General features: G+C 29.4%; 1 protein-coding gene across 1 annotated transcript; it reads left to right on the top strand.

Annotated features, from left to right (window-relative positions):
- Nucleotides 1-326: 326 nt before the first annotated feature.
- On the top strand, nt 327-27,358 carry LOC113368342. Its single transcript, XM_026609893.1, has 16 exons — nt 327-1,710; nt 2,230-2,554; nt 3,840-3,928; nt 22,887-23,050; nt 23,330-23,880; nt 24,021-24,205; nt 24,311-24,449; nt 24,521-24,740; nt 24,858-25,122; nt 25,232-25,414; nt 25,479-25,650; nt 25,715-25,919; nt 26,035-26,324; nt 26,424-26,586; nt 26,660-26,864; nt 26,947-27,358. Exons 1-16 carry the CDS (start codon nt 477-479, stop codon nt 27,105-27,107), a joined length of 4,551 nt encoding a protein of 1,516 aa, XP_026465678.1. The 5' UTR covers nt 327-476; the 3' UTR covers nt 27,108-27,358.

The raw sequence follows: 27,358 nt of genomic DNA, 5'->3' as shown, positions 1-27,358 counted from the left end.
TCATCTCTCTGTGGAGAAATTATTGTTTTTTAATTCGCAGAGATAAGTTTCGATATTAAATAACATCTCAAAACTTTAATAACAAAATGTTTGTTCGCAGGTGACCAATGCATGGACCGCCTAAAGCCGCGCGACCGGACCATGTGATTTGAACCAGACGCAAAAGTGGGGATGTCAAAATGTCCAATGTTGACAGTTGTGGTTCAGCGGTCGCCGAAAGCGGTAGCATCGCGGACAAGGCGCCGCCGTATTTGTCCAAATGTCACCAAGAAGAAGAAGGTTCGCAAAATCGAACCAAAACAAATAACAACGGTTCCATATCAAGGCGATTGAAGAAAGGCAGAGTGGCCGAGCTCTCCAGCAGGTTCGATTGTCCGCCCGATCGCGTAGTGGTACGCGTTCGCCGGAACAGGATCGAGGAAGTCAAGGTATGTCGAGCACCTAGTACTGCCCGGTCTTTCAGAAACGCCTCGAAAATGAATGAAACTAGCAAAACTTCCGCCGATGCCAAGAGGAAACCGAGTTTTAGGAGAACCCCTGGAAAAGTCAGGGAAGCTGTTAGAAAACTGGAGAATTACAAACTGCAGGAAAAAACTGTGCCAGAAAAGGTTGAACCGAAGGAAGTTAAAAAGCTCGATGCAAAACCACAAGTTGTCAAAGACAATAAATTAGAAGAAATAAGAGAGTTAAAACAAACTTCTAAATATGGTAAATTATATGAAAAGCTTCGTTTAAAACCGACTGCTAAAGTCATGAAGAAACCGATGACTTTGCCTAAACCTGATCTAAAAACTCTGGAAAATAGCGCATTAAAAAACGGCAAAAGTTTATTTTTGAACCAACCACCTATTCAAAAAAAATTACAAACTCCCAACATAAAAGACAAAAACACTTCAAGCATATCTATTGAAGATAAGGAAAATCAAAACAATCTTTTACTGAGCGTAATTCCAGAAAAACCTATAGAGAGTCAAGAATCTCTGCAATCACCTCGAGTACCTCCCAGACCTTTCATGGAAAATACTTCTAATACCCAAAATTCTGAAGATGCTTTGTATACCAACTTATCTAACGAATGCAGTATTAAACAAGATATAAGTGACGAAGATAGGCTCTATCAAGAAATTAAATCTCGGATAAAGCCTAATCAATCGTTCCTATTTCGATCTATATCTCAAACTAATGATGTATATATGAATCTAGTGGAAATAGATGAACAACAGTGTGACAATATAAATAAAAGTGTAAATAATAGTGATAGTGTAAATAATAGTTATAATGATATTTATCTTAGTCCTAAACCGAATTCTTTGAACAATTCTAAATCATCTGTACATACATCAAATCTGTCTATAGATAACTCTATAGAAACTCTAAATAAATATGAAGGCGTCATTTTGCGAAGAGATTTAGCATCAAGGAATGTAGATAACGAATATGATGAATGCCAAGATGTTACCATTGTAAAGAATATAAAAAATGGATCTGTTTATTCAGAAAGGCATTTATATCAGCGTTTATCTGACTGTTCCTCGAAACTGTACGACCATTTAAATTATGAAGAACATAATTACGAAGTGTGCAATGAACCTTTGCCACCCAGGAATGGATTATCAACAAACATTAGGCATTCAAATTTATCTGAAAGCTCGGACGAACGTGTTTGTTCGCTGTACGAAACAATACCGGCAGCCACTATTGATTGCGAAGGTAATTTCTCATAAATTAATACATTCTTTTCTCTTCTTAATTATTTTAATTGTGTTATTGTAGTTTTAATGGTTTAAACATGATTAACCATTAGTCCAGAATTAACTTTTACCACTTTCTACGTTTTTTGCAGTTGCAAATGATGTAGACAAATATTTGGCATTTTATTTATGACAGAAAATTTAAGTGAAACGGTAAATTCTATTAACACTTGGCTTTTCGGTGCCACTTTGTCGAGTTCCTTGTTTTATATTGGTTTAATATACTTGTTGAATGAACTGTTTCGATCACACGTAATGTAAATATTTTTTAAATAATTTAGCAAAAAATATTTTCTTGTGAAACCTGCATTTATTATTAAACAGGCAGTAATTCCAATTTCAGTAATAGAAAGCAACAATATCCATTAAACAAAATATTATTATTTATCATTAACAAATTCATGAGCTGATAAAGTTTTGAGTTGAATATTATTATTATTAACTTCTCAGATTACTAATGATCAATATTTATTATTAGATGGTGAGACTGAGAACGTCTACGATGTTGTCCGAGGCGGTCGAGAGGAAGAAGAGTGCTACGAGTCAATTGGTGGCGAATCACCAATTCCAACGCCCAAAAAGTTATCGTCCAAAGATATGTTGCCTTTGCGAAATTCCAACATGATTTCTAAACGAAGGTCGACGTCGGTGGATAGAGTATCACCATCATTATCTTCGGATAGACAAAGTAACAGCCTGTATGGCGCCAACGAATTGAACGACCTGGACAGCGACGGATGGGAAGACATTCCGTCTTCAGAATCGGAGCAATTTCGGCCTAAAAAAGGGCCAGCCGTTGTTATGTAAGATAACTTTATTTTAGTAGGTTAATGTTATAATAGGATATTTTAAAATATTTTTCATTTTACTTCAGAACCTAATCAATTTACCATGGTCCGAATTTTTGTTTCCCATGAAAAAAAAGGAAAAAATCAGTAATTATAAGCCTATATATATGCAAATGAGAACAGAAAATTTTGGTCAAAAGCAGTTGTTTGATATTAATGAATTACACGACTTCCAAGTTACAGTGGCCTATAATCTCGTATATGAAAATGCTTCTTCAGGTTAAAAAGCCTAGCAAAGGCTTTAAATATTGATAATGTTTGTCTCGGCAGAGTTCAAAAATTAAGATTTGTCCGTGTTCTCACGAAAGCAGCCATAACTATTTGGTAAAAAGTCGAAAAAGTAGGTAGACTGATGATTCACACTCATGTAAATAATGGCTATTTAATATATTGAAAGAATCAAAGTACTCCAATTTTTGGATTTTGGAAGTCAGACTATATAATGATATGATTATAATTTTCCTTGCTAAAAATAATATAAATAATGTAGATTAGTTTTACTAGATCAATCTTGATAAGTTAGGATTCAATCACTTTCACCTATCAAACTTTACATGATTATGAGCTTTCAGTTAAAGAAATTAGGCATCTAGTTTTCAATAAAGATCTGCTAGAGTAGATTTATTTGAGATATTTGACAGTTTTAACTAAGAACTGTTAAAAATGATCCAATATTTGGTGAATTGCAAATATTTCATTTAGGCTTATTGCAATCTAGTGGTTCTAGCGATCCAGTGATCTTACGGTTTAGATTTTTCTGTAAAGAAAACATATAAAGTATTATAAATCGTTAAAAAGGTCTCAAAATTCTTAGTTTATCCTGTATATCGCAACTTCGAATTCTGCACAGTATGGCCTACAGGCAAGTTGCTATCGATAAATTCCAATTTTTAAATGGGCCACCCTATATTAGTTTAAAATAGACTTGATACAGTTTCAGGGAAATTGTTGTTTTAAACTTGAATAGAGAACAATTTAGAGATAATAATATCACACTTGAGGATAAAACACTTATTTTGTGTGAATAGTATAATTAAAAGAAATCAAAAACAAATTTAGAACAATATAGTGTTAGATCGATATCGTTAGATACAAGTGAGATCTACAAATTCTAAATCTAAAAAATCTGGCAAAAAATTGTTTTACCTGTGTGGTATTATTTTTACAAATTAGTATACATGTATACATAATAATTTTTTTTTAAACTGAATATATTTTAATAGTAATTTGATTTTTACAGAATTCGGGAAAGAGCCAGGTGCCATCGAAGTCCTTCCTGGTCGCGTAAAGTTCGAAGGCAGAGAAGCAGAAAAGGTGCTAGGAGAAAGTGTAAGTAATTTTTTTGTTAATATATATTTAATAGGCGTTCAATAAAATAGCACATTGATTATTAAATACTTTTGCTAAAAAAAATTAAATTTAAACACATATTTTGTTTGGATATATTTTGTGGAGAATGAAATTAATCTAGTGATTAATTATATACTCAAGGAAAAATATCTATGGGTTGTTTTAAAATAGACAATTAATGCTGAGATGTTGTCACTTAAGTTAAACGGTTAAGGATTATCCAAATGAGTATCTCTACCAACACGGTAATTTCAATTTTCTTGTGAGAAACAACGATAAAAATAGTTCCAATATCTTTATATAAGCGAAAGTAACAATTCTTGTTTCAAACCATTACCTGAGTTAGACTTGAACGGTAGATGGACATACATATAATATTGAGTTTGTTCATCACGAACATTCATACAGGTGCATATTTTGGTAATTATATTAGTGCAACTTTGGACAATTATAATATTTTAAAATATTTATCAAATGTTTCAATACATATGCGTGTGTATGCGCGAATGATATCTGGAGCAATTTTGTAAGACACGTAAAATAGTCATCATCAAAAATTACTGCAGTTTTTAAAATAACAACTGTAAAATATATTTTTTTATCGTTTAAACTATATACTACAATTAAAACAATTGTACTAAGGTGATATTAAGTAAAAAATTACATTATTATTTTGCATACATCATTGATGGATCCCTAAAACGCTCGTTAAATTTGCCGTTGAAAATTAGGAAAGGGTTAAAAGCTAATTTGTCTACCAGAAACATAATAATGTCGTAAAATATATTATATTTAGTTGGCAAAAATTAATAATTTAATTAATATATTTATTAATTGAATATAACTTTTTATTTAATTATTAATGTGAATTGCCAGAAATTTTGATATCATAAGCGAGTAATAAAGAATCTTATATTACTTTCAACTTTTAATCAGATGTGCCGCTACCAAAACCTTAAAAAATAGTGTTGATTTAAAGCAGAAGTAAGAAATTAGGTTAACAATGTTATACAATTGAATTCATCATGTAATAAACATTGTAACGCATTTATGAAGTCTAGAGAAAGTGAATAAAAAATTTCTCCTTATTCGGTTGAGCCCACCTGCCGCTCTATTTAAATCCGTATGGCGCAATATTTACAAAGGTAACTTATTATTGATTTATCTCTTGAAGTAATTAGAGTATAAAGTAATTTTTGAAATACAAACAAATAATTTGATAAGAATAATAACGGTACTGAAATGGGATTTAGTCACAAAATGATAACTAGTCACAAAAATGTTTAAATTTTAAGCTTCTCAGTTTCTATTTCATGCGACATTTTAATTTTTAGGAATTTTATGAAATAATAGCTACATTATTCGACCAATGCAAAATATAATTTGATGGGTACATTTTTATAGAGATAATACTGTATATAACATTGATCTGGAATGTCGACAGAAATATTCATCAGCGGAATTAGAATAACCATTAATTCGATTTATCTCTTGTAACCATAAGTTACTCTTTTATTTACTATTTTTTATAGTTTGCACTTTTTCCAGGGTAAAGATTAATTTGGATAGAAATATTTCTATCTTAAAATTATATAGTATCATTTCTTCTAAGCAAATGATGAGCTTTGTAACTTATCTAATTTTTATTATTATATTTACTATGACACATAGCTCGCATAACGAGTTTTTAAACCTTGGACAGAAGAATTCATATACACTCTTGTCCAAGCACATTAAGTTTTGAAGACTATAATTAAAACTATTCAAATAAGTGATAATAAATATGTTTCACCTTCCGATGTTATCAGTCTTGTTAATAACAATCGAAATGCGTTGTTATTCTCATATGAAAGTTCAATGTCACACACAGTCTTTATTCTTCCCACGTTAGAAGACATCGAATATTTTTAGAGGCGTTTACGATATCAGAATGTCCTAAGAAATATCTTTGCCACCCACTAATTATAGTATAAATAGTAAACACTTCTAATTAGAAAAATAATTTGAAGGTAGTCGAAAACCACAACTGAAAAACTTATATAGATCAGAAACACTGTTTCTCATTGTTAACTTTCTGAAACAGTTTATTTGTTGTGAGTTTCTGCAAAAAGTCTTATATATAATCCACACAATAATTTTTTATTACCAAATTTAATAATACAATATTTAATTAAAATATTGCATTTAGAAATTTGATTTTTTTATGATGCATTCAGTTGGTTTTATAAATTTGAAAGCCTTTTTTAAATTGGTTTGGTATTTAGTATTTTGTCTTACAAAGTATGAAGTGAGCTCTTGGAGTTATAATAAAATTGATTTAGGGAAATGATTTTTTATATTATTTATCAATAAACAGTCTGTGCAAACAAATTTTTAATATATATCCATTTTAAATATCATATAAAATTTTTCATTATATTGATTAACAGAATAAATTTGAATAATTTATCTATTTATATCTTTGATGCAAAAATTTATGTTAATGTCAACGAAATAAATTAGTGATTCATTTTACCAGTGAAAGTGAATAAGATCAAAAAAATACAAAAATTCCAAAAAGCTATAAAATAAACTTCTAAATTTAATATAATAAACTTAACATAGTTGACCATTTCATAACATGCCTTATTGACTTTGAATATTTTATTTATGGGAAACAATACAAAGGTTCAGAGAAATATTTCCATAGAATTTGTCAATAAAAACGTCCTCAATTTGCATATCAACTCTATTAATTAACTCTCAGCTAGAATATAATGGAAAGTCAATATAATAAAAACTGTTAAATTAATACTCAGACGAGCTTTTGTGTAAAGATAGATTATTCTAATAAAAAGTTATTATGTATTGTTGAAACGATTTCATCGGAATTGTGGGAAAAATCAATTAATATCATGCACGGTTTGTTGAACGATGCAAATAAAATAATTGGATTTGTAAATAAGGTTAATCGTGAACGAATGCATAGTAATCATGATAGAAAAACATTGGAAATATATTGTGGAAAGGCTTGAATGCATTTTTGAAATAATAGATCAAGTGGAGACATCAATCACAGTACAGCTGTAATAAATTTTATTACTTGATGTATGTTAGATAAGAATTTTATAATTAAATAACTAGGTGTAAATATTATTTTGTCTCAAGTCAAAGTTTCATGAACTTTCCGGTATGTGTTTGATAATAGACTTAGTCAATAATAATCAAAATTTAGCAACTTGAGTGTATTAATATTATCTTTGACTAATTATTTTAAAAATAATTATTTCACTTTTTATTAACAGCTATATATGCCCCGTGCGCGTGCTGTTTATTGTTAAAATTTTCAATGATTTTTTTATTCTTATTTTATGTAGGCCTATAACATTTCAGGATGTTTCTTAATACCATAAATTCTGCCACTGTACTCCACAATTCATTAAAATTAACAAAAAAAAAGTTAACATTTAAAGGGTATTTTGGTTTAGAATTTAAAAAAAACTAGTTTACTTTTTTAGATATTTTCAAAGTTGTACTATTCAAGAATATTTTTTAAATTTTAAATTATTTTCGGAAATATAGCCTTTAGACTACGACAATCATCCTCTGTTTCTAAACTTCTACTGGACCGATTTACTTGAATTTTTTACAGAATTTTCTATTTAGACTTTTCTTCGCTAATTATTTAATTATGTATATTTTAAAATTTAAATTATTTTCGGAGATAGAGCACGACAATCCCTCTCTGTTTCCTTCCTCAGCAAAATTTTAAACGCGTTTTTCTCGAAACTGTATTTTTCGAAACGATACCCACGATTTTTCAACTTCTACTGGACCGATTTACTTGGAATTTTTATAGAATTTTCTTTATAGACTTCTCTTCAGTATGAACTCATCCGCAAATACCGATTTTTACTTTTTTTTAAATATCGAGTATATCAAAAAATTGTTGTAAAATACATATTTTTTTCAGATAGTTTCAAAAAATTCTCCGAACTTCATACGATTGCGAAATTATTCTAGATTAATATTATATTTAATTTTTTTTTCGGATTATTTATCGAGCCAAAATTATGGATATGATCAAGTTCCAATTTTTTGAGACCTAAGGGATCTATCACCTTCTAGAATTAAAACTTTATGACCTTATCTATGTTTATGACTATTTAAAATTTTTATTTTTTTTAAATATTCTCAAAACAATAATTATAAAGTAAAGTAAATCGAACTATAGTAGAATCTTTGTTTGCCTTTTTTACAGCTTTTCAAACATCACATAAAATTTTTGCTTCTAGACCAGATTTTCCCCTAACTACGAAGAATCACACTGGTCTTTATCAAAATCTAATCAGCACGATTTCTTATATTTTTAGAAACAAATTTTAATTTTAATAAAATGAACAATTTTGCACTTATCTCCTAATTCTCAAGAAACGGCTGGGTCATACGATTTACAATACTGAGAAATATTAAGGCTTTCTGGATCTGGAATCATCAATCATATATGGGTCATTCTTCCTAAAAATTCTTACCAAAAATTTGTACGATTTGTAAAAAAATAACCCATATATCGTTTTTGGAGAAGACTTGAACTTCTTCAGGAAGTTAAAAATTTAGCTTTTTAACCACAGGAACCTAAAAAATCGTTTTACTTCTTGCATTCCGTCCTATTCAGTTTTAATAGCATACTTTATTATATCTATAGAAACCAATCCAGATAACATGTAATTAAATATAATTAACAAGCGTTATAATTAAATTGGATACGATTGGATACTGTCGCATCCAATCATACAGTTATTATTACCTACTATAGTTTTTTCAAGTTCTTCCGTAATACATTCACCGGTTGACACTGATCGTTAATATTTGAATAGATTGATCACAATCAATAGATAATTTATCCATTAATTATCTTTTAGTATTTGTCTCGTCGGTTTGAACAGCAGGCGTCCGTACATCGGGGCCTCACGTGGGTTTCTATGCCGACTGTACAACTCTTTTGCGGGCAATCGTTTCTCCTTGTCGAGCACGTTGTAGAAGAAAACAGAGCATTTATGAATGATAATATAAATATAAGATGGTGTCGAATTGTATTTCAAGGAAAAGATTAATTAGGAGCTGGTTGATACCCGAGCAAGTAATCTTTATTTTGATGACCAACGAAAATAAGAGTTAGGGTGATAAAGATATATAGAGTTACATTGATAGATAACACAGGCCTACAAATTTTTTTTTTGTTTGGTGCGTCAAATGTTAGAGCTGACTCTTATAGTATTACCATTTTTTTGTATCAGCTCTAGTTTTGAACTTGGAAAGAAGTTGCCGAAACCGGGTCCATTGTAGGTCGTCACGGAAAAGAACTTTTCACAGTGTCAACTAATTTCCCAACTAAGGCCGAATGGGTCTTGTAAGTTTGTATGTACGAGTAGGCATATCTCATTAAAATAAATTCTGAATTGTATTACTATTTTGTACTTTCATTCCTTATATATATTATATATCATATCTTGAAAACTAAAGCTCATAGAAAAAAGCCAATGTCATTTTTGAAATCAGCGCCCCAAATATACTTAAAAACAGCATTAAAAATCGTTTGCACCATTTTCTTTGTTGGCCTGTGTAATATATTTGAACTCGTTAGATCATGTATCAAGTTTTAAAAAGAAAGTTTACTTCTAACAAATTGAACGTATCGATTAATTATTATCCGATTATTATTTATGAACTTGTTGATATCCGAACCAGTAATCTTTGATAGAGATATATAGAATCACATTAATAGATAATTTATATGGAACTCATTAGATTAGGTATCAAGTTTAAAAAAGAAAGTTTGCTTCTAAAAAATTGGGCGTATCTATTAATTACTATCCGATCATAATATTATCCCTCATGTATTGTTAACAATTTCTGCTCATTGTTTCATTAAGAGATCTCAAAATAAATAAATAAATTTAGTGGTGCATGCCATCGTGCCTTAAGGCAAATTGCTAAAACTTCTCGTACTGTAATTTCAAATTTTTAAAAGCTTTACATTTTTTTGAAAACTTTGAAAACAATTAGATTATTGAGATTATTGAAATTTTAGAAAAAAAATTTATGAAAAGTTTGAATATTTTTAAAAGTTTTCATTTTTTTTTTGAAAATTTGGATTATTTTTTAAATTATTTTCAAGTCGGTTGAACTATACTCTTGAAATTTTCGAGGACATTTGTTTGAACAATATAAGTAAACTTTAAACATTATAAATCTTGGTACGGAACCCACAGAAATCGAAAACAAATCTTATACTTATTATTAAAATCTTTACAAAATATCTGATAATTTGATGTGCCTATGTCTAATGATTATTTTCGACCGCTAATTGAAAATTTTTTCAACTTTTTTTTCTGGTTCTCCAAAACCTCTGGATATGCCTTCCTAAAAATTTAATCAGATTTTTATTCCGTTAATGCAAGCGAAATGTTTTTTTGTATCATTCGAGTCGGACGCTCCATTCTCTCAAAAACTGAATTGCCAAAATAGTTGGACCTGTCTTTACCAAAAACTAATCAGCACGTTTTCCCATCAGTAGAAATCGAATGTTTTTTGAATCTATCAAAGCGGTTGATCCGTGAACTCGAAATCGTGGTCGAAAATTTGTATCCAAAGAAACATACTTACAATACGCACACATACATACTACACACACATACATAGTAGACACACGTACATCATTTTTTTCTAAAGTACGCCAAAATGTTCAGAACACTTTGAAACGTAAATATATGCAAATAATTTCTCGCAAAAGCTGAATTTTCTGCAATTTTTGCTTCGTATCTCCAAAACGGTTGGACCTGTCATTGCTAAAAACTCATCTGACACGTCTCCCCATCAATAGAAATCGAATGCTTTTTGAATAATTCAAATCGGTGCTAACGAAAACGTGGACAAAAAATTTTATCCAAAATATACACATACATAGATTTTTTCAAGGTATGTCAAAATGTTCAGAAACCTTCGAAATGTGAAAATATATTAAAATTTTCATTTTTGATTTTTGTTTCCATTCTTGCTCTTACGTGGTTAGTGTCTATTTCAAGTCGCGTAATTTAATACGTGCAGTCTTAATGTACAGTTTCGATTTTGTAAAAATAGTAGCATTTAAAACATATTTTGTTTATATTCTTTACAAAAATTTACGACAATCCGGGACAAAAAATCTAAACGCGGGGTTTCTAAAAAATCGGTCAAAGTGGAAATCCGGGATAGCCCCGGCCAATCCGCGACGTATAGTCTCATCAGTACTAGTCCATGTTTATTTTCTTATATATGTGAGTGATGAAGCAACATAGTTTCGATCCAGTAGGACAAAAAAATATTCGTCTGTTATGTATTACATCACGCCCAAATGAGTAATCGTGCCACTTGTCCCCGATCTCCTATAATCTCGGAGTCAGTTCAATGCTGTCCGGTCTGCTGCGAGTAGAGCAGTGCCTACAAACGAAACCAACATGCAACAAGTTGGTTGGCTCTGAGGTTGTTGATTCGCATTCGAGTTTAGCAATCGCATTCTACACATATCGAACGACGAACGATTGTTTATTTAATATTACTAACAGGACATTTGTGCATATCAAATTAAATTAATTCGTGGTACTGTTGAAGCGAACTTCTTGTTACGACGGTCAAATATTACTAAAAGTGAAAGTATAATACTTCAGGCCGGGTCTGCGAGCGCATTGTTTGGGCTAAACTAAACGCATGCGGATCACAAAACTAAAGTTAAAAATGTGCTGTTAAAATTTTGTGTTAAAATTTAGTGATTAAAGTGCAACAGTGTCTAAATGTGTGTGTTCAAAAATATTAAATCGCATCCCTAATTTCAATCAATTAATTTGTATGTATTATTATTATTACTATATTGTGCAAATCTTGACTTAATCAAAACGCATATTTTCAATCATGCATTTATTCCACAAGGTTTTATTTCAAGCGTATCGTTTATATATGACAATTCGAAATAGAGATATTACGCAATTAGAGAGCATAGCGTGATGGCTTCACAATAGCCAGAGAATTTTAGATTTTACCCAATATAGAGTATTTGGTATTTCTTTACCGATGCACGATTACAGAATACAGATGTAGTGTTGCCGAATTTTTATTGTTACATTAGCATGAGAGACAAATTTGCATATAACTTGTTTTCGATTGACGCAATATTCTTGAGCGTCAAAAGCCAAACCCGAATTCACCTGCTATATTTGGCAAGATTATGATCAATCGGGTTGATCCAGATTTCTGTAACCGTGAATCATTTTAAGGCATATACTCATTTTATTATTTGACTGAATATTTGTGGTTGTATAGACATTAGACTTTTTGAATATTTCAAAGCAAATAGTTAGACAAGAACCTATCTGCTCGAAATGTAGCTCGAAGAAACATTAGAGACATATTTGTCCTGACTTGTGTCCAAATTTTTCAATATTCTATACGAACAATAATAATTATCTCTCTATATAAAAAATAAAAGAGTTGCTTTTTTGCTGTTCACAAATAATTATGGGTAATACTACCTTGGGGCAGGTCCGTGAGCTAAGTTAAACACCAATTTGATTCAGGAAAGAATAGTATGAGTGATTTTCCTTTGCCATTTCACATCGATAAATGAAAAATTCTGATTCGAAAAATATTTTATAGAAGCATATATGAAGTGGCAGTATTGCCTTAAATACTTCAATTTAAAATAACAATAGTAATTGATAGAAAACCTCGATTGTTATATTAAAGAATTACAGAAATTTAATTGTAAAACTTTCAAAACTATTTTGAAAACACTTTATTTTATGACTCTATTTGAATTTTAATTTTTATTTATAATTTTTTTTATAAATCGTGTCCTCGAAGGATTTCCGAATGAGTTTCTATGATTTTATCTATTTTTCTTGTCTATTCGCCTGTTGCAGTCTCTAAAAAATGAGATTATCATTAGATTATTTGATAACCAAGAAATCAGATAATGTTCTATTATGAGCTATATTCAAACACACAAATATATTGTGATGATTATGAATTCTCATTCCAAAAGTATATAATGAATGTCAGTATTGCTTTATAAGCTTAAATTCAAAATAACAATAGTAATTTCACATATTTATTAAAAAAAATACCAATTATTACATTCAAGGATTACAGAAATTTAATTGTAAAGCTCTCAAAACTATTTTGGAAACACTTTATTTTAAGACTCTATTTGAATTTTAATTTTTATTTATCATTTTTTTATAAATCGTGTCCTTAAGGATTTGCGAATGAGTTCTTATGATTTTATCTATTTTGCTCGTCTAGTTGCCTGTTACAGTCTCTAAAAAAATCTAACGAGATTATCGTTAGATTATTTGATAAACAAGAAATGAGATATACCTAAAGTTCTATTATGAGCTATTCAAAGCTCATAAACACTAAAGTTGATAAAATTGTTTAAATGTGAAATATTCTTATATATGTAACACTTGGCATAATCGCCAGAATGATGAGACAATATTTTCTTTTTCATTGAATCGACCCAATTCAAAATACTAAACTTATATTAAAGTTGCAGTATTTTTATCTGCTACATATTACTTGACAAAATAAGCTGTTAAATTAGTAATTAGATTTTTGTAAACTTTTTTGTACTAAAAATAAATCGATTAAATCGAATATTACCCGACTTAATATAATTAAATACCATGATTTGCTATTTTTATTGACTACATATTGAAATCAAAGTAATGCATAAATTTGCATGATTAGAAAGAAAATAATGTTTTGTATCAATTATTATAACGGTATAAAATTACGTAACTCATCCCATAAATGCAAATTATAATTAGTAATGCACATAATATATATTTGTTATATTATTCATAATAATAATTGCATCTATGAGTACAAAATGTAATTTTCCTATTAACTTTGGTATTTGAACTCGTTTTCTATAAATAAACCTACATGACAAATAAAAATGCTGGAGAGCGGCAATGGTTGAACAAGCTCATAATCTTCATTGTCGTTATGAAGGTCGTCATTTATATTCTTGGTTCCCATTACCTCAGAATTTCATAAATATGGAAAATTAATAGCTACAGTTAGAAAGCGTCTGAGTAATAATTTTATAACTGAACAATGAGTAGCTAAATATATCTAGATAAGTGGCCTGTCTTAATGGAACTTAAAATAAGTGAGTTAGGAAAATTCTGGCAATTGAAAGAAGTTTGATAGATACAATCTGATTTATGAATCATCAATATACAAATTTTGAGGCTCAAAAGTATTTTGACATTTATAGTCAAAATTAATATTAGAGTAGGGCGGGGTACAAAGATCCAATTTTACTTCAAGCAATTATGCAGTAAAACCCAAGTCAACTACATAAAAACAAATAACACATATTTAACAAACAACTATCTAACTGTATTCGGTAAAATTCTCAGCTAATTCCTCATTGTAAAGCGAACCTTTTTTGCTATTTTTCAAAAGTTTGTCTGCTAGTCTTTATAGGGGAGAAAATGGGCCAGCCACGGGGCAAAAAGATCCACCTTTTTACTTTTAAGTTTGAAGAGATTGTATAGAATAGTAGCATCATTATTTAATCTTCATATGCAATCCGGTTTAATTATTAGGTTGAGCAACAAAATAAAAATCATAATTAATATATGTATTTTAAACATAACAAACAAACAATTTTTCAACTTTTACTAGTACCAAAAATCCTGGTTTGACAGGTTTTTCTGGTTAATTTATCATGTTTGGACTCATTGTAAAATAAATGCTGTTATTTCAATTAAAGTGAATTATTTCAAATAAAATTTCAAAATACCAATTCTGTTCGAAAAACATATTTTATGGCTTTCTATGAAGATCGCACCAAAAAATAAATTATACGACGTCGATTGTAAACTACAATTGATGGCACCCTATATCAAGCATTTTAATTCCCTTCTCAATCAAGTTTCATCAGCAATCATGATATTACTTATTATTTTTGATCAATCATTTTCAATTAAATGAACTGCCAACGATTGCTTCAAGGTTTTCGACTAGGGAATGCATATCGAAATTTATATACTAAGAAACAAAATAAAATTATTAAATAAATTAAATTAAATTAATAAAAATACTAAAGAATAAATGCATATATATATAATCCCAATGCATTCATATATTTTTTGTATAAAATTGCTATGAAAATGAAAGATGATTTATTGAATCTTCATTAAACGATATGGGGTCAAGACGTCCTTGGCTACACCAAAACGAATATCATAAAGTTTGGACTAATAGCCATTAGTAAATTTTAAGTTTCATATATAAGTATAAAACCGGTACTGACATAATTCTTGATCTTGATTTGATGCGCATAAATTAATATAATTTGCAAAATAAAACATAATTCACACTTAACAAGACTATTATGCAACAATAGTAGAAACAATAGACAAATATATATATATATATATATATATATTTATGATAATTAAGTAAAATATGTTATACGTACTTATAAGCGGGAGGCATCATAGAAAAAAATAAATTAAAAAAAAGTATTTTCAAAAAAAATTAAATTAAATAAAAGTTTAGTTTTACTAATTTATTAATTAAATTTATGAGGGTATTTTTATAATTATTTGAAAATATAAATTTATATTTTATAATAATTGGAGCGTTCACTCATTTAAGTTTTATATTTGAGATGCTAATCTTCAAGAATTTTTCTATATATTATAATTAAAATCACATACGTATTTGCTTTTTAAAAAATCATTTGCGGAATTTTTAAATATTATAGTAGCAATAAATATAAAACCTATATTTATCATATTATAAACATGATCATTTGATATTAAGTATTTAATTGTCTTACCATAGTAATAGTATTGAAGAGTTCTGTTCAAGAACACATTTTTAAAACCATTTTTTTTTTCATTCTCTAAAAAATTATTTAAAACTGCTTTTCCCTATTCGTATTGTATATGTATATGTATATGTATATGTATATATTCATATATATATATATATATATATATATATATGTTTAAATATAAAAAATGTATCAAAATAATTCAGATAACAACCTATTCACGCCACCGATGCGTAAACTATTATTAATGCAGACTTCGTAATAATTCGAACACGAATGTTCTTCATATTTTACAACACATTTGTGAAATATGATGTAATGTAGTTGACATTTATACACCAATTTAACCAATTTATTGTCATACTTTATGCATTTGAATAACTGCGTTTGGAATTCCATAATGCAATTCTTTATCATTTGTTATATTCAACAACCAATCATTAAAAATTTATGTATGCTATGTCTGTGACTCGCTCGCAAATATCAAATATCATAATGTATTGGTATGTTTTCCTTTTTTATAAACTATAGTCGGTTCGAGAAACATTAGCGATATTACTAAATATGTGTTTATGTATTAGAGCTAATCAAGTTAGCAGCCATCGGTAATATTATTATTATATATACATCACGCATTCCAAATATTCTAAAACTATCATCTATTTGAATATAGACCTTACATTTTTAAATACTATATACATTATGGAGGCTTAAGATATTTTGATAGTGAGAAGTTGATAAAATTAAACGTAAAGGGGCGTCCATTAATCTCGTGAGGTTTTTAGGGGGAGGAGGGGGTGTTTTGACAAAAAACCACAAAATATCACGCGGGGGAGCGAGGGGTATAGTAAGATATCACGTGTATTTATTTTTTAACTGATTTTTTTTAAAAAATCAAACCTTTAAAAAAAAAATTAAAGAATGCATTTTTTCACGTAACTAAAATTATACGGGATGTTTAGGGGGATGTGGGGTAATTTACCAAAAAAAGGGGGTCTAAAAATCCTTAAAAACTCACTCAAGTGATTAATGGACGCTCCCTAATATTAGTTAATAATTGGTTTGCTTGACATAAATTAGTAGCTCTTTGTGGGATTAGTCTTGTTCCAAATAGCGAATTAGTAGCAATTCTAAATTATGTTCGTTCTGAAGTACAATGTTATATCATACATAAGTTCTAAACATTTAAGAATAGAAATAAATATAAATTATTTTTATTCATTCCTATGTCGTTTACCAATATTTGGTAAAAATATATGCAAGTTGCGTGTACACATGAGACACTTGGCTGATTCTCCTATCAAACAATGGAAAGTTGTTCATTGTATGAAACGTGCGATTTATAAGAAGATCCCTAATTTTACGATGACTTTCATATATTTCTTTAATGATACTGATATCTATTACTTGTTTAATGTCAGAAAGCTATTGCTAACAGAACAACAAAATATTTTTTGCCAATAATTGTTGAGCTTTTATTTTTTGATAATTTGGTGTAAATTAGTCTGTAAAATTATAGCATATTTATATAATCTTTGCAATACTATCACTTCTCCCATCTATTGTCAATTCACCCTCTATCACTTCTCCCATATTATTGTCAAAAAACACAAATTTCTAGACCGATGTTAATAATATATTTAGTTGAACTATCTAACATGGTTTACAACTAAATTCACAAGTTTGTTATTCTGATTTATGTTTGCATTTAGTGTTCTTCTAAATATAAATATTTATAGTAAACAAATTTCATATACAAACGAGGTATTTTATATTTTATAGTGTTGATCTAAATCGATTTGAGATTTATGTGGTATATATTTAATATAATAAGCGATATAGTCGTCCATAAAAATCGTTTTATATTCTAAACAAAAGTATGATTTTTTAATTTTAAAACTGCACAAATGTCTATATTCAACAAATCCTGCATTAAAGGATGCAAAAAGGTGGAGACGCCAATACAAATACATCATATTATATCATATATATTATATAACTATACATATAGAACTTTTTTATCTGTGTATGATTTAAAAAAATGCAAACAAATTTCAATTATATTTTATCGACTAATTACATTTTAGAGTCATCATATAATAAATTTTTATCACCATCAGCAATTATTTCTTAGTTACTTTGGTTATACATTCCTTGGTTTTCTTTTCTTATTGTTGAATATATTTTATCATGAATACTGCAAATTTTCATTTGTTTCTTTTATCATGTTATCAGTGCAATCAAATGCTTCAAATATATGCAGCATGAATCAGAACGCGAAAGGTATTTATAATCGTAACATCGGGATTTTTATCATATGGTGAAAATTTCAAGAAAGTTTTTCTACACGGATAGTAGAACTTTAAAAAATATTAAAAAATGTTTATGTTTAAATATGATGAAATTCCTTTATTTAAATTAATTTTTGGATTGTCAAAAAAAATATAATAAAATATAAAAAAGTAAAAATTCAACACTATTTGTATTGCTTTATTTAATAAAATAGTTTTTCAATTCAATAATTTCGAAATCTGTTAATACTTTCATAAATGAGCTATTAGTTGATGAATTGATTCTCAAAATACTATTCAAGACGTTGTGAAACATCATGTTCGCTTTCTAAGATCAGAAATACCATCAGCAATTTTTACGCATTGCCTTACGATAATATCGCACGAAGAAATTACATGATGACCTCTGAGGTCTTTGTTCGTGCGAAAATATGTTCTTTATAATTTGTAATATTTCCGTGTTTATTTTTTTAATTTGTAATATAAAGCAAGTAATCGATAACACTTATGATATCCCAAGGCTAAAATACAAAATAAAGTATGCGTTTTATATCATGTAGCATTAAAGTGAAGTGCATATGATGCACTTTTATTATATGTTAAGTTAATCGATTATTTTTACCTTCATTTTATCGAGAATGTGACAAAACCAGTTCACTCGAGCGAAAGTGACTTCGAAGTTTTATCGTCGCCTTAGGAATGCAAATATTTTCATTTTCACCATATATTTCTTATCGTTGTAATGTGCTTGTAATTAATCGTAACTGGTACAGGTACACTTCATAAATACTAGAAGCGTTAATAAGAAAGGCTTTGAAATAGAAAGTTACAAGGAAATTAGTTTGAATGCAAAAAACGTAAATTTTCAATGACTATGATTGCAAGGTTGACGAGCTGAATTAAGATAATGGTCATATATTTAAGGTACAGTGAGAGAATACTGAAATCCTTATATATGAATAATTCAAATTTACACGTTTTATATTTTAGTTTTTATTTAAATTTTATATTTTTTTATTACTTAAATTATTCAATGTGAAAATGCCTAGTATATGTAGTATGTACAATTTAGGGCGGTTCTTAAAATGGTCATTTTCGAATTTCCTTGCTCCCAGGGGCTCAAATGGTTCCAAAATGATAAAAAACAATTCTCTGAAAGTTTTAGCTCTTAATATTGTCTTTTAGATAGAGCGCAATTCAATCAAACTTCGTATGGAAAGAGAATGGAAAATTTTTGAAAATTTAAAACTTTGTACTTAACTTGTCTAATAATATCAACTATGAAATTTACTGGATGTAAATTTAAAACGAAATGATTCCAAACTTTACTTAGTTGACTTCAAACAATTCGTCTTAATTCTGAAAAATGCATGTAATTGTGAATATAATTATTCATTACTTTATCTCATACATCATCAAGACTTTGTCAATCTTCAGATGTGCCATTAACAAAATAAAAAATCTTAACCTGGGTCATCTTACTAAAATTTCAAGTGACATTTAAAACATAACCATGTGAAATTCTGTGACAAGACATGGGAACAATCAGTGAAGAAACAGTGATAATGCGAATACTATCGCTTACAATAAATGTTTTGTGTGGGCTCGGATATTTTTGCAAATGTTGAGCCGAGTGAGAAGTTAGTTCCCCGGAATGTCGTCGGTCGGCTTGTGGGGCAATTGTCTTCCGAGCACGACGCCCAGGAAAACGAAGACCGAGGCCCCAGTGCGCTGACCAAGGTACCCAGAGTAAAGGATCAGTTGTTTAATTTTTGAATATAATTTCTTCTGTTGCTTGCAAATATTAATTAATGATATTGTTTCTAGAAAATTTTTGCATAAGTTTAAATAGAGTAGATTTTCCTGTCGGATAACATAGTATAGTATATTTATAACATAGTATTTTTCTAGTATGATAATTCTAGAATATATAGAGTGAGGTGCCTAAGTTGTACCAGTGCCTAAGTCGTGTCCCTATGTTTATTCTTATAGCTATTTTTGGTCTAATAACACAGGTCCACAAAATAAAAATTGTTGTCAGTATTGAGGGTGCGGCATATGTTTTCTTATTTAGGTTTTACCGCTGAATCTAAAGTCAAAATTGGGGGTCAAATGGCAAAATGTTGAAAAATAACGAAAAACAAAAAGTCTCCGATCTAGTCATTCTTCTGTATAATTATTACAATCTTATAATTTCTCTCGTTTCCTGGACATTTTTACCTTAGAGGGCGTCTATTAATCACGTGGGGGAGGGAGGAGTATAGTAAGATATCACGTGTATTTATTTTTTAACTATTTTTTCAAAAACATTTTCAAAAAAAATTCAAAAATTGTACAGTTTTTTCACGTAACTAAAAATGTATGTGATGTTGGTGGGAGGGGGGTAAGTTTGAATATCACCATGGTTTACAAAGGGGGGGGGGTTCAAAAATCCTTGAAAACTCGCTCACGTGATTAATGAATGCCCCCTTAAAGTTTCAATTAAATGATCTATTGAGTTTTTTTCGATAGTAATTTGCAAACATATTTTCTTCCCATTACTCCTGAGTAATCTGCAATTTGAATATCTGAAAACGTGTTGGCAAAATACAGCTGTGTCCTACAAAAAAAAACTTAATAGATCATTTAAGCAAATACTCAATTGTCACTAGGTAGAAGAGCCAGGAAACGACAGAATTTATAAGATTTTAATTATTATGCAAAATAATTACTAGATCGCAAACTTTTTCAATTCTTTTCCATTGGACCCTCAATTATGACTTTATATTTGTTATTTATGTTTTATAAACATATGCCGCACACCCAATAAAGCAACTTTTTTATTTTGTGTTTAATTATTAATTACCATCTAGTACCGTTATATATAGAACTATTTTGTTGATTAAACACACATTTACAACTGTTGACCGATTTTGTAAACAAGAAAAAATTAAAAAATAAGCAAGCTTTTTGTAAAGTATCTATTCATAGTTGGACTCAGTTGTAAGCCTTTTATGGTGAAATAATATGATTCTGATTTTCTCTTACTAATATTTATTTATATCACTTATTTGGAGAGTTTATTATGGATTATTTTAGAAAAATACAGAGAAATAATAAATGAATACAATATTTCATACTTTTAGCTTAAAATGAAAAACACCAACCAGTAACGACTGTATCTTCATAAAAAGTTTTCCAGATCTCAAATTTCTAGCACCTAGAGTTAACAATTTTATGAGCACATTATTGACTAAGTAACCAATCACTAGAAAAAATTTAATATCACACTCAATTATATATAGTTCATTGAAATTATAGTGGGTTGGTTCAACTAAGGCGATTAGGCGCCTTAATCCTAAGGGTAGTTTATTTTTCAATACCGTATAATTACTTATTTCAAAAAATTAAATTACAGTAATTTTTAAACATAAACTAACTAAATATAAATTCAAGAAGTGCCAAACATATTTTCAGATTAGTTTTACTTTAATTGAAAAAAATATTAATTATCTATTTCTTTAAGAAGTATGACTTAGACACAACCTTGCCCTATAGCAGGTTCGTGTTCTATATTTTTATCTCTCTTAAAATCATCGTAAAATTTTTAGAATTTGAAGAGCTATCGGTTATAATATATCTTAAAGAAAAAAATTTTGTTTATACTACAGAAAAGTACAAAAAAAATTGTTTTTATTATTATTTATTAAAAAAAAAATTTTGGATTTTTTATGTGGAAGTTGTTTAACTTGTTTAACGTTTTTCCTTAACTATTTATTTAAGAATTAATATTGAAATAATTTATTTCTATTTACATGCATATGTACTCGATATTTCCCAATACGGGTTCTGTTCGACAACTTTCATTACGTTAATTCGTAGTAAATCAATGCTATGTTTATTATTACAATATTGTTAATACTAAGATATTGAACAGACGGTTTCATTTCAAAGGTGTCGAACTACATGAGCAATTGTAAATAATTTGTTGTGCTGATAACATTAAATGCGTATTTAAAATAACTAAGAGTGGTTAATGTGAACTGCAAGCAAACAAGAAGAAATTATAATTCCAATTAATGAAATAAAATGTTCGGTTTTATGATGTCTATGACTTCTAATAGTCAAATAATTTTGGCTTCAACAGTTTTTGTGTCTTCTACATCATCGCACTTTTTCGTCTGGTTGGATGACAATACTAATACTATACCCATAAAACCTCCAATCTTGCAAAATGAACAACATGAATATGAAAATACAAAAACTTGTGTGGATGAAAGCCCAGGAACATCTGGTTTATCAGAGAATCAGAACCAAACTACTCTCAGGTTAATTTCTGGATCTGATTTGGAAGATCGTGAATGTCAAGAGATTGTCCTTTATGTTATTGGTATGAAAACGACAAAGACTTTAATTGAAAATGATAATAATAATATAATAATTAAAATATATATATATATATATATATATATATATATATATACATATATATATCATACATTTTTTGTTGAATTATTTACGATACAAACGTTAAATTGTTCACCATATTTCAATATGTCCAAATCTTATTATTCCAACAAAACTATGGAACAATCAATGTGCTATTTTTAAATATATTTAAGGTTTTTAATATAATATTTATTTTATAATAAATTGCTTTCGTTCATTTCACCATGTCTTCATTATCTGTTTTTACCTTCGAGCTTCAGAGTCTGTTACTAGCAAATCAATATTTATGAGTCAATAAGCATGATTTATTTCATTCTCAAAATAACACAATGAATCAATTATCTTTTAGATGAAGAAAACAACAAATTTAGTCATCATTATGAATCCCTGCCACCAAATTCTTCACCACCACCAGTTCACGTGGAAACTAGTCATACGATACCATTGGATTATGAAAGTGATTCCTTTGATAGTGATTCGGATTCAGATGGATCATCTAATATTAGGATGCATGTAAGCAAAAATATTGATAAAATAAAATAACATTTAAGAAAATATAAAGTTACATTACACTGTATTAAATTGTTGAAAATAATTTTTAACAAATAAATAAATTATTTATTAGAATTTTCCTAGAAGCACCATTATCATGAAGAGTTCAAAACTAAGCAAAGAAAATGTCTGTTTTTCAAATTTATTAAAGAACATTATTTCTCGACTATTGAATAATTATCTATTAATGCTACTAATTATATATTATGCCATAATATTTATATCTGTATTTGCCTTTAGAATGATAGTGGCGTGGACATGGACAATTGTCGCCTTCCTGAACCACCACCCAGTAGCACCCAGTCCTATTCCCTCAGCAGATTTGCAACCGCCGCCAGTCGCAAGATGAAGAAACTCCGTCGCAACTGGTCATTAACAAAAAACGATATCTCTAAAAGTCTTAGCCGAATCAAAAAGACAAACCACAAACATAATAGAAATACAGACACTTCTAGTGCTGTTATAGACAATAACACTTTATCACGACATATAGAGTCCAACCAAAGCAGACAAGAAGCCAGAACACCCACACCTCACGCATCAAACGATTTCATACATTTATATAACAATGCAACACATAATGGTGGTAGCGAACAATATGCTAGTGCTGCTGACAAGAATAATAGTCTTTCTAGAAGCAAGTATTGGTCATTCAAAACAAAATTCCGAAGGAGCACTTCAGCTATAATTGATAATGGGTTTAATGGAAACTCAGAATACGGTTTGCAGTCATCGAAGTCCACATTCTACCTTACAGACTCTGTAGATGTTGATTCTGGGTTCAGCACTGGGTACGTAATAAAGGATCTATATTCATATTTTTTACTAAGTTTCATAAAATTTCTTTGATTTTTTATTGTTTCTGAATCATTCTTTAGCTTGAGGTTTTATATTATAATTCGATTACAATTTTATTAATTTTTTTTCACAGTAGCGAAAGGTTTGTAAATTCCGATTCAAAAGCATCCCCACCCGAAATACCGCCACATACCAAACGAAGATCCAGGCCTATGAGCTCACCTGATCACGATAATAATTCAATATCAGGACGAAGAAGTGTTCTTGGAAGCAGACCATTAAGCCCTCCACCGCCACCACCAAATAACACCAGCAAAGGTAAAATTAGTTAATATAGATACCTTTAATAAATATAATCAAATCGATATTACAATAAAAAAATGAAGTGTACTTTTTCTTACAAATATATTTAATTTTGGATAGATAATAAATCAATCTGCAGTAAAAAATCTGACCGTTCTGGACGAGGAACTTCATGGTACGCTGAGTGTGGTTTGTTTAAACCTGAAACACATAAAGGAGATATGTGCAGAGATAGAGAAAGATCTAGCAGCACTTCTTGGTACTTAACTGATTTATTACTTTTTCACATGTAAAATTATTTTTATAAATTAAAATATTTTATTTTTTCAGGTACGCTGAAGTAGGATTGTACCAAACAAGCGCGGCTTCAACAGCCAGCAGTTCTGGTATGTCTACGGCTCCGGACAGCGGATCAGATAGTGGACATTATATGAACATTACCAAAAAGTGTGGATTTCCAAATGGTATTAAAATCGATGAACACGATGTATTGCAACACAGATTTGAGGATGAGCCTTTATATCAATTTTACAACGCTTCTAAACTTCAGGTAGATAACTGCATACTTTTACACATTAATTTCCTTATAAAGAAGTCTAGGTAGATAACTGGATAGTTTTACACATTAATTTCCTTATTCTTATATATTTAATAATTATTTTTTTAGTCTGTGTGCAGTTCTCTATCATCCGATTCTGAAGATACAGATGGTTATGAGGAAGTAGGACCTTTACAAGATTTAGAATACTCAACAGAACTTCCAACAAGCAATAGAAGTTCGTTTAAATCTCGAGGAACACCCGATATATCTACACTAGTTCCTGACAAATCGCCAAAAACACACGAATTTCTCAAATTAACAGGAACTACACGTGTTCCGTCCAGGACTTTGTGGTGCGAAATTCCAGAAGTCGTAGCTTCTAACATCTTGGGTAAGAATAGAGTAATAATAATAACAAAATTTATTGTTTTTGTATGTTTATTATGACTATAAAGTCTTTTTGAGTTTATTATATTTTATGACTAAAACCTTATTTTTAGCCACTCTAACAGCTCATCAAAGACGTTTACAAGAAGCCAAATTTGAACTAGTCAGTTCAGAAGCGAGTTATTTAAACTCTCTGAACCTTTTACGAAGTCATTTCATGGCCAATACAGCATTTCATGATAAACACGTTTTAACAGCTGAAGAGTGGCAAATGTTGTTTGGAAACGTTGATCCAGGTATTTTTGAACAATATCAATATACAATATTTGAAATTTGCTAAAAAAAAATATTATTTTCTAGTATACAATTGTTCATCAAATCTGTTATCAGATTTAGAATTATGCTGGCAAAGAAATATATTGTTACCAGATGTTTGTGAGAAAGTTAAACATCATGCAGAGCAAGAATTTCACGTTTATGTGAAGTATTGTGAGCAGCAACCACATCTAGATAGGACACTCAAAAAACTTAAGTAAGAAAATCTACTTGTTTGAGAAAATATGTTATTATATTAATTTTTATAATTTTTACTATAGAGATCAAAGAGGGCGATTTTATGAACATCTTTGCATATTGGAACAAAGTCCAGCTTGCCAAGGCTTAGGTTTACATTCATTTTTAATGTTACCTATGCAAAGGATAACCAGGTTTCCTCTTCTTATTGACGCTGTTTTGAAAAGGCTAGATCAAAGCGATGATGAATATCCTATTTGCCAATCTGCTCTGTCTATTTTAAATAACGTAAGTTTAAATTTTATCTGAATTAAAAACCTTACATATTTGTAAGTATTGGTTGATGATAAATAAATTTCATATATAATTAATATCTTATTTAGTTCTAATTTTCTTTATCTAGATCGTCCATCAATGTAATGAAGCTGCAAGACAAACTGAGCATATGGCCGAATTGTGCCGCCTTTCCCGACTTCTTGAATATCCCCAATATATAACACCTGTCCAATTAGTACCTAGAAAAGTTCCACGCCGAGTGCTGGTGCGATCTGGTGAACTGACCCAAATATCGTGCAGAGGGGATGACGGTGGACCAGTCACCAGTAACAAACTCACTTTCGGGAAGAAGCTGATCAAAACAGTTCTTAACTTTTTCTTGTTTACCGATGTTATGATAATAGCAAAGAAGAAAAGGTGGGTTAAATTAATTTTAAGAATTTATATCGTGTATTATAACAAATTACTTGAGCTGTTTGTGTAGTTGATTTTATATAATTAAATTATTTTTTATAGTGATGAGAGCTATATGGTAGTTGGACATTGCCCCAGATCCCTAATAACAGTTATAGGAAATGGACCAGAAGGCGGACACATATGGCCTGGTAAAGAAGCTCCAGCCAAGCATATGCTTTTACTTACAATACTCGAAAATCATGAAGGAAAGACTGTGGAAATGGTAAAAAAGCGTTCAAAATTATCCGTGTATGCATATTATATTGGAATGGATATGTATTTTACTTTTTGCGTAGTTTTTATCGTGCGCAAGCGAAAGCGACCGGCAAAGATGGTTAGAGGCCTGGTCACCACCTTCATCCGACAATCCTGATGAAGTTTTGTATGAAGATTGGGATTGCCCACAACTCATAGCCAGACACCAATATTTACCCAGACAACCGGACGAACTAGGATTAGAACCTGGTGATGTGATTAATGTAAATCGCAAAATGGCTGATGGTACGTTACAAATTTACTGTTAAATTTAGAGATAGCGATAAAACTATGCTAAGTGTATTTTAATATAAAAAAATGTATATAGGATGGTACCATGGCGAACGAATTCGAGATGGCGCAAAGGGATGGTTTCCTGGTAATTATACAGAAGAAATAGGTTCTCCCCATTTAAGAGCACGTTATCTGAAACAAAGATATCGTCTAATGGCTTACAATGCAAATTTTGAGCAACGCAGAAAAAGATGATAGATATTTAGTTTTTTTAACAATGTTATTATTACTGTAAATTAAAATTACATAGAACTGAATTATAGCAAATTGCATAGCATATTTTAATAGTGATTACTGATAATTACCATATGCAATAATAGTTTTAACTCATTTTATTCCCTTATTTCACATATATACCCCCTGTCATGATATATATTATTGTATATAAGTAAGTTAAATATTATTATGTTTTACTCTGATACTGAATATAATATGGTAATTTTATT

This window comes from Ctenocephalides felis, unplaced genomic scaffold, assembly GCF_003426905.1.
Source record: "Ctenocephalides felis isolate EL2017-DRISC unplaced genomic scaffold, ASM342690v1 CF-g0.4_SCAFFOLD_01170, whole genome shotgun sequence".
Classification (NCBI taxonomy): Eukaryota; Metazoa; Arthropoda; class Insecta; order Siphonaptera; family Pulicidae; genus Ctenocephalides; species Ctenocephalides felis.
Note: the sequence above shows the minus strand (reverse complement) of the source record. Positions and strands in the feature narration are given on the sequence as shown.

What these genes read in the sequence shown, in the direction of transcription:
- LOC113368342 (XM_026609893.1), top strand. Translation starts at nt 477, where the DNA reads ATGAATGAAACTAGCAAAACTTCCGCCGATGCCAAGAGGAAACCGAGT. An exon ending in ACCAAATAACACCAGCAAAG is followed by an intron (nt 24,206 to 24,310) that starts GTAAAATTAGTT and finishes AATTTTGGATAG; the next exon opens with ATAATAAATCAATCTGCAGT. An exon ending in AGGACACTCAAAAAACTTAA is followed by an intron (nt 25,651 to 25,714) that starts GTAAGAAAATCT and finishes TTTTTACTATAG; the next exon opens with AGATCAAAGAGGGCGATTTT.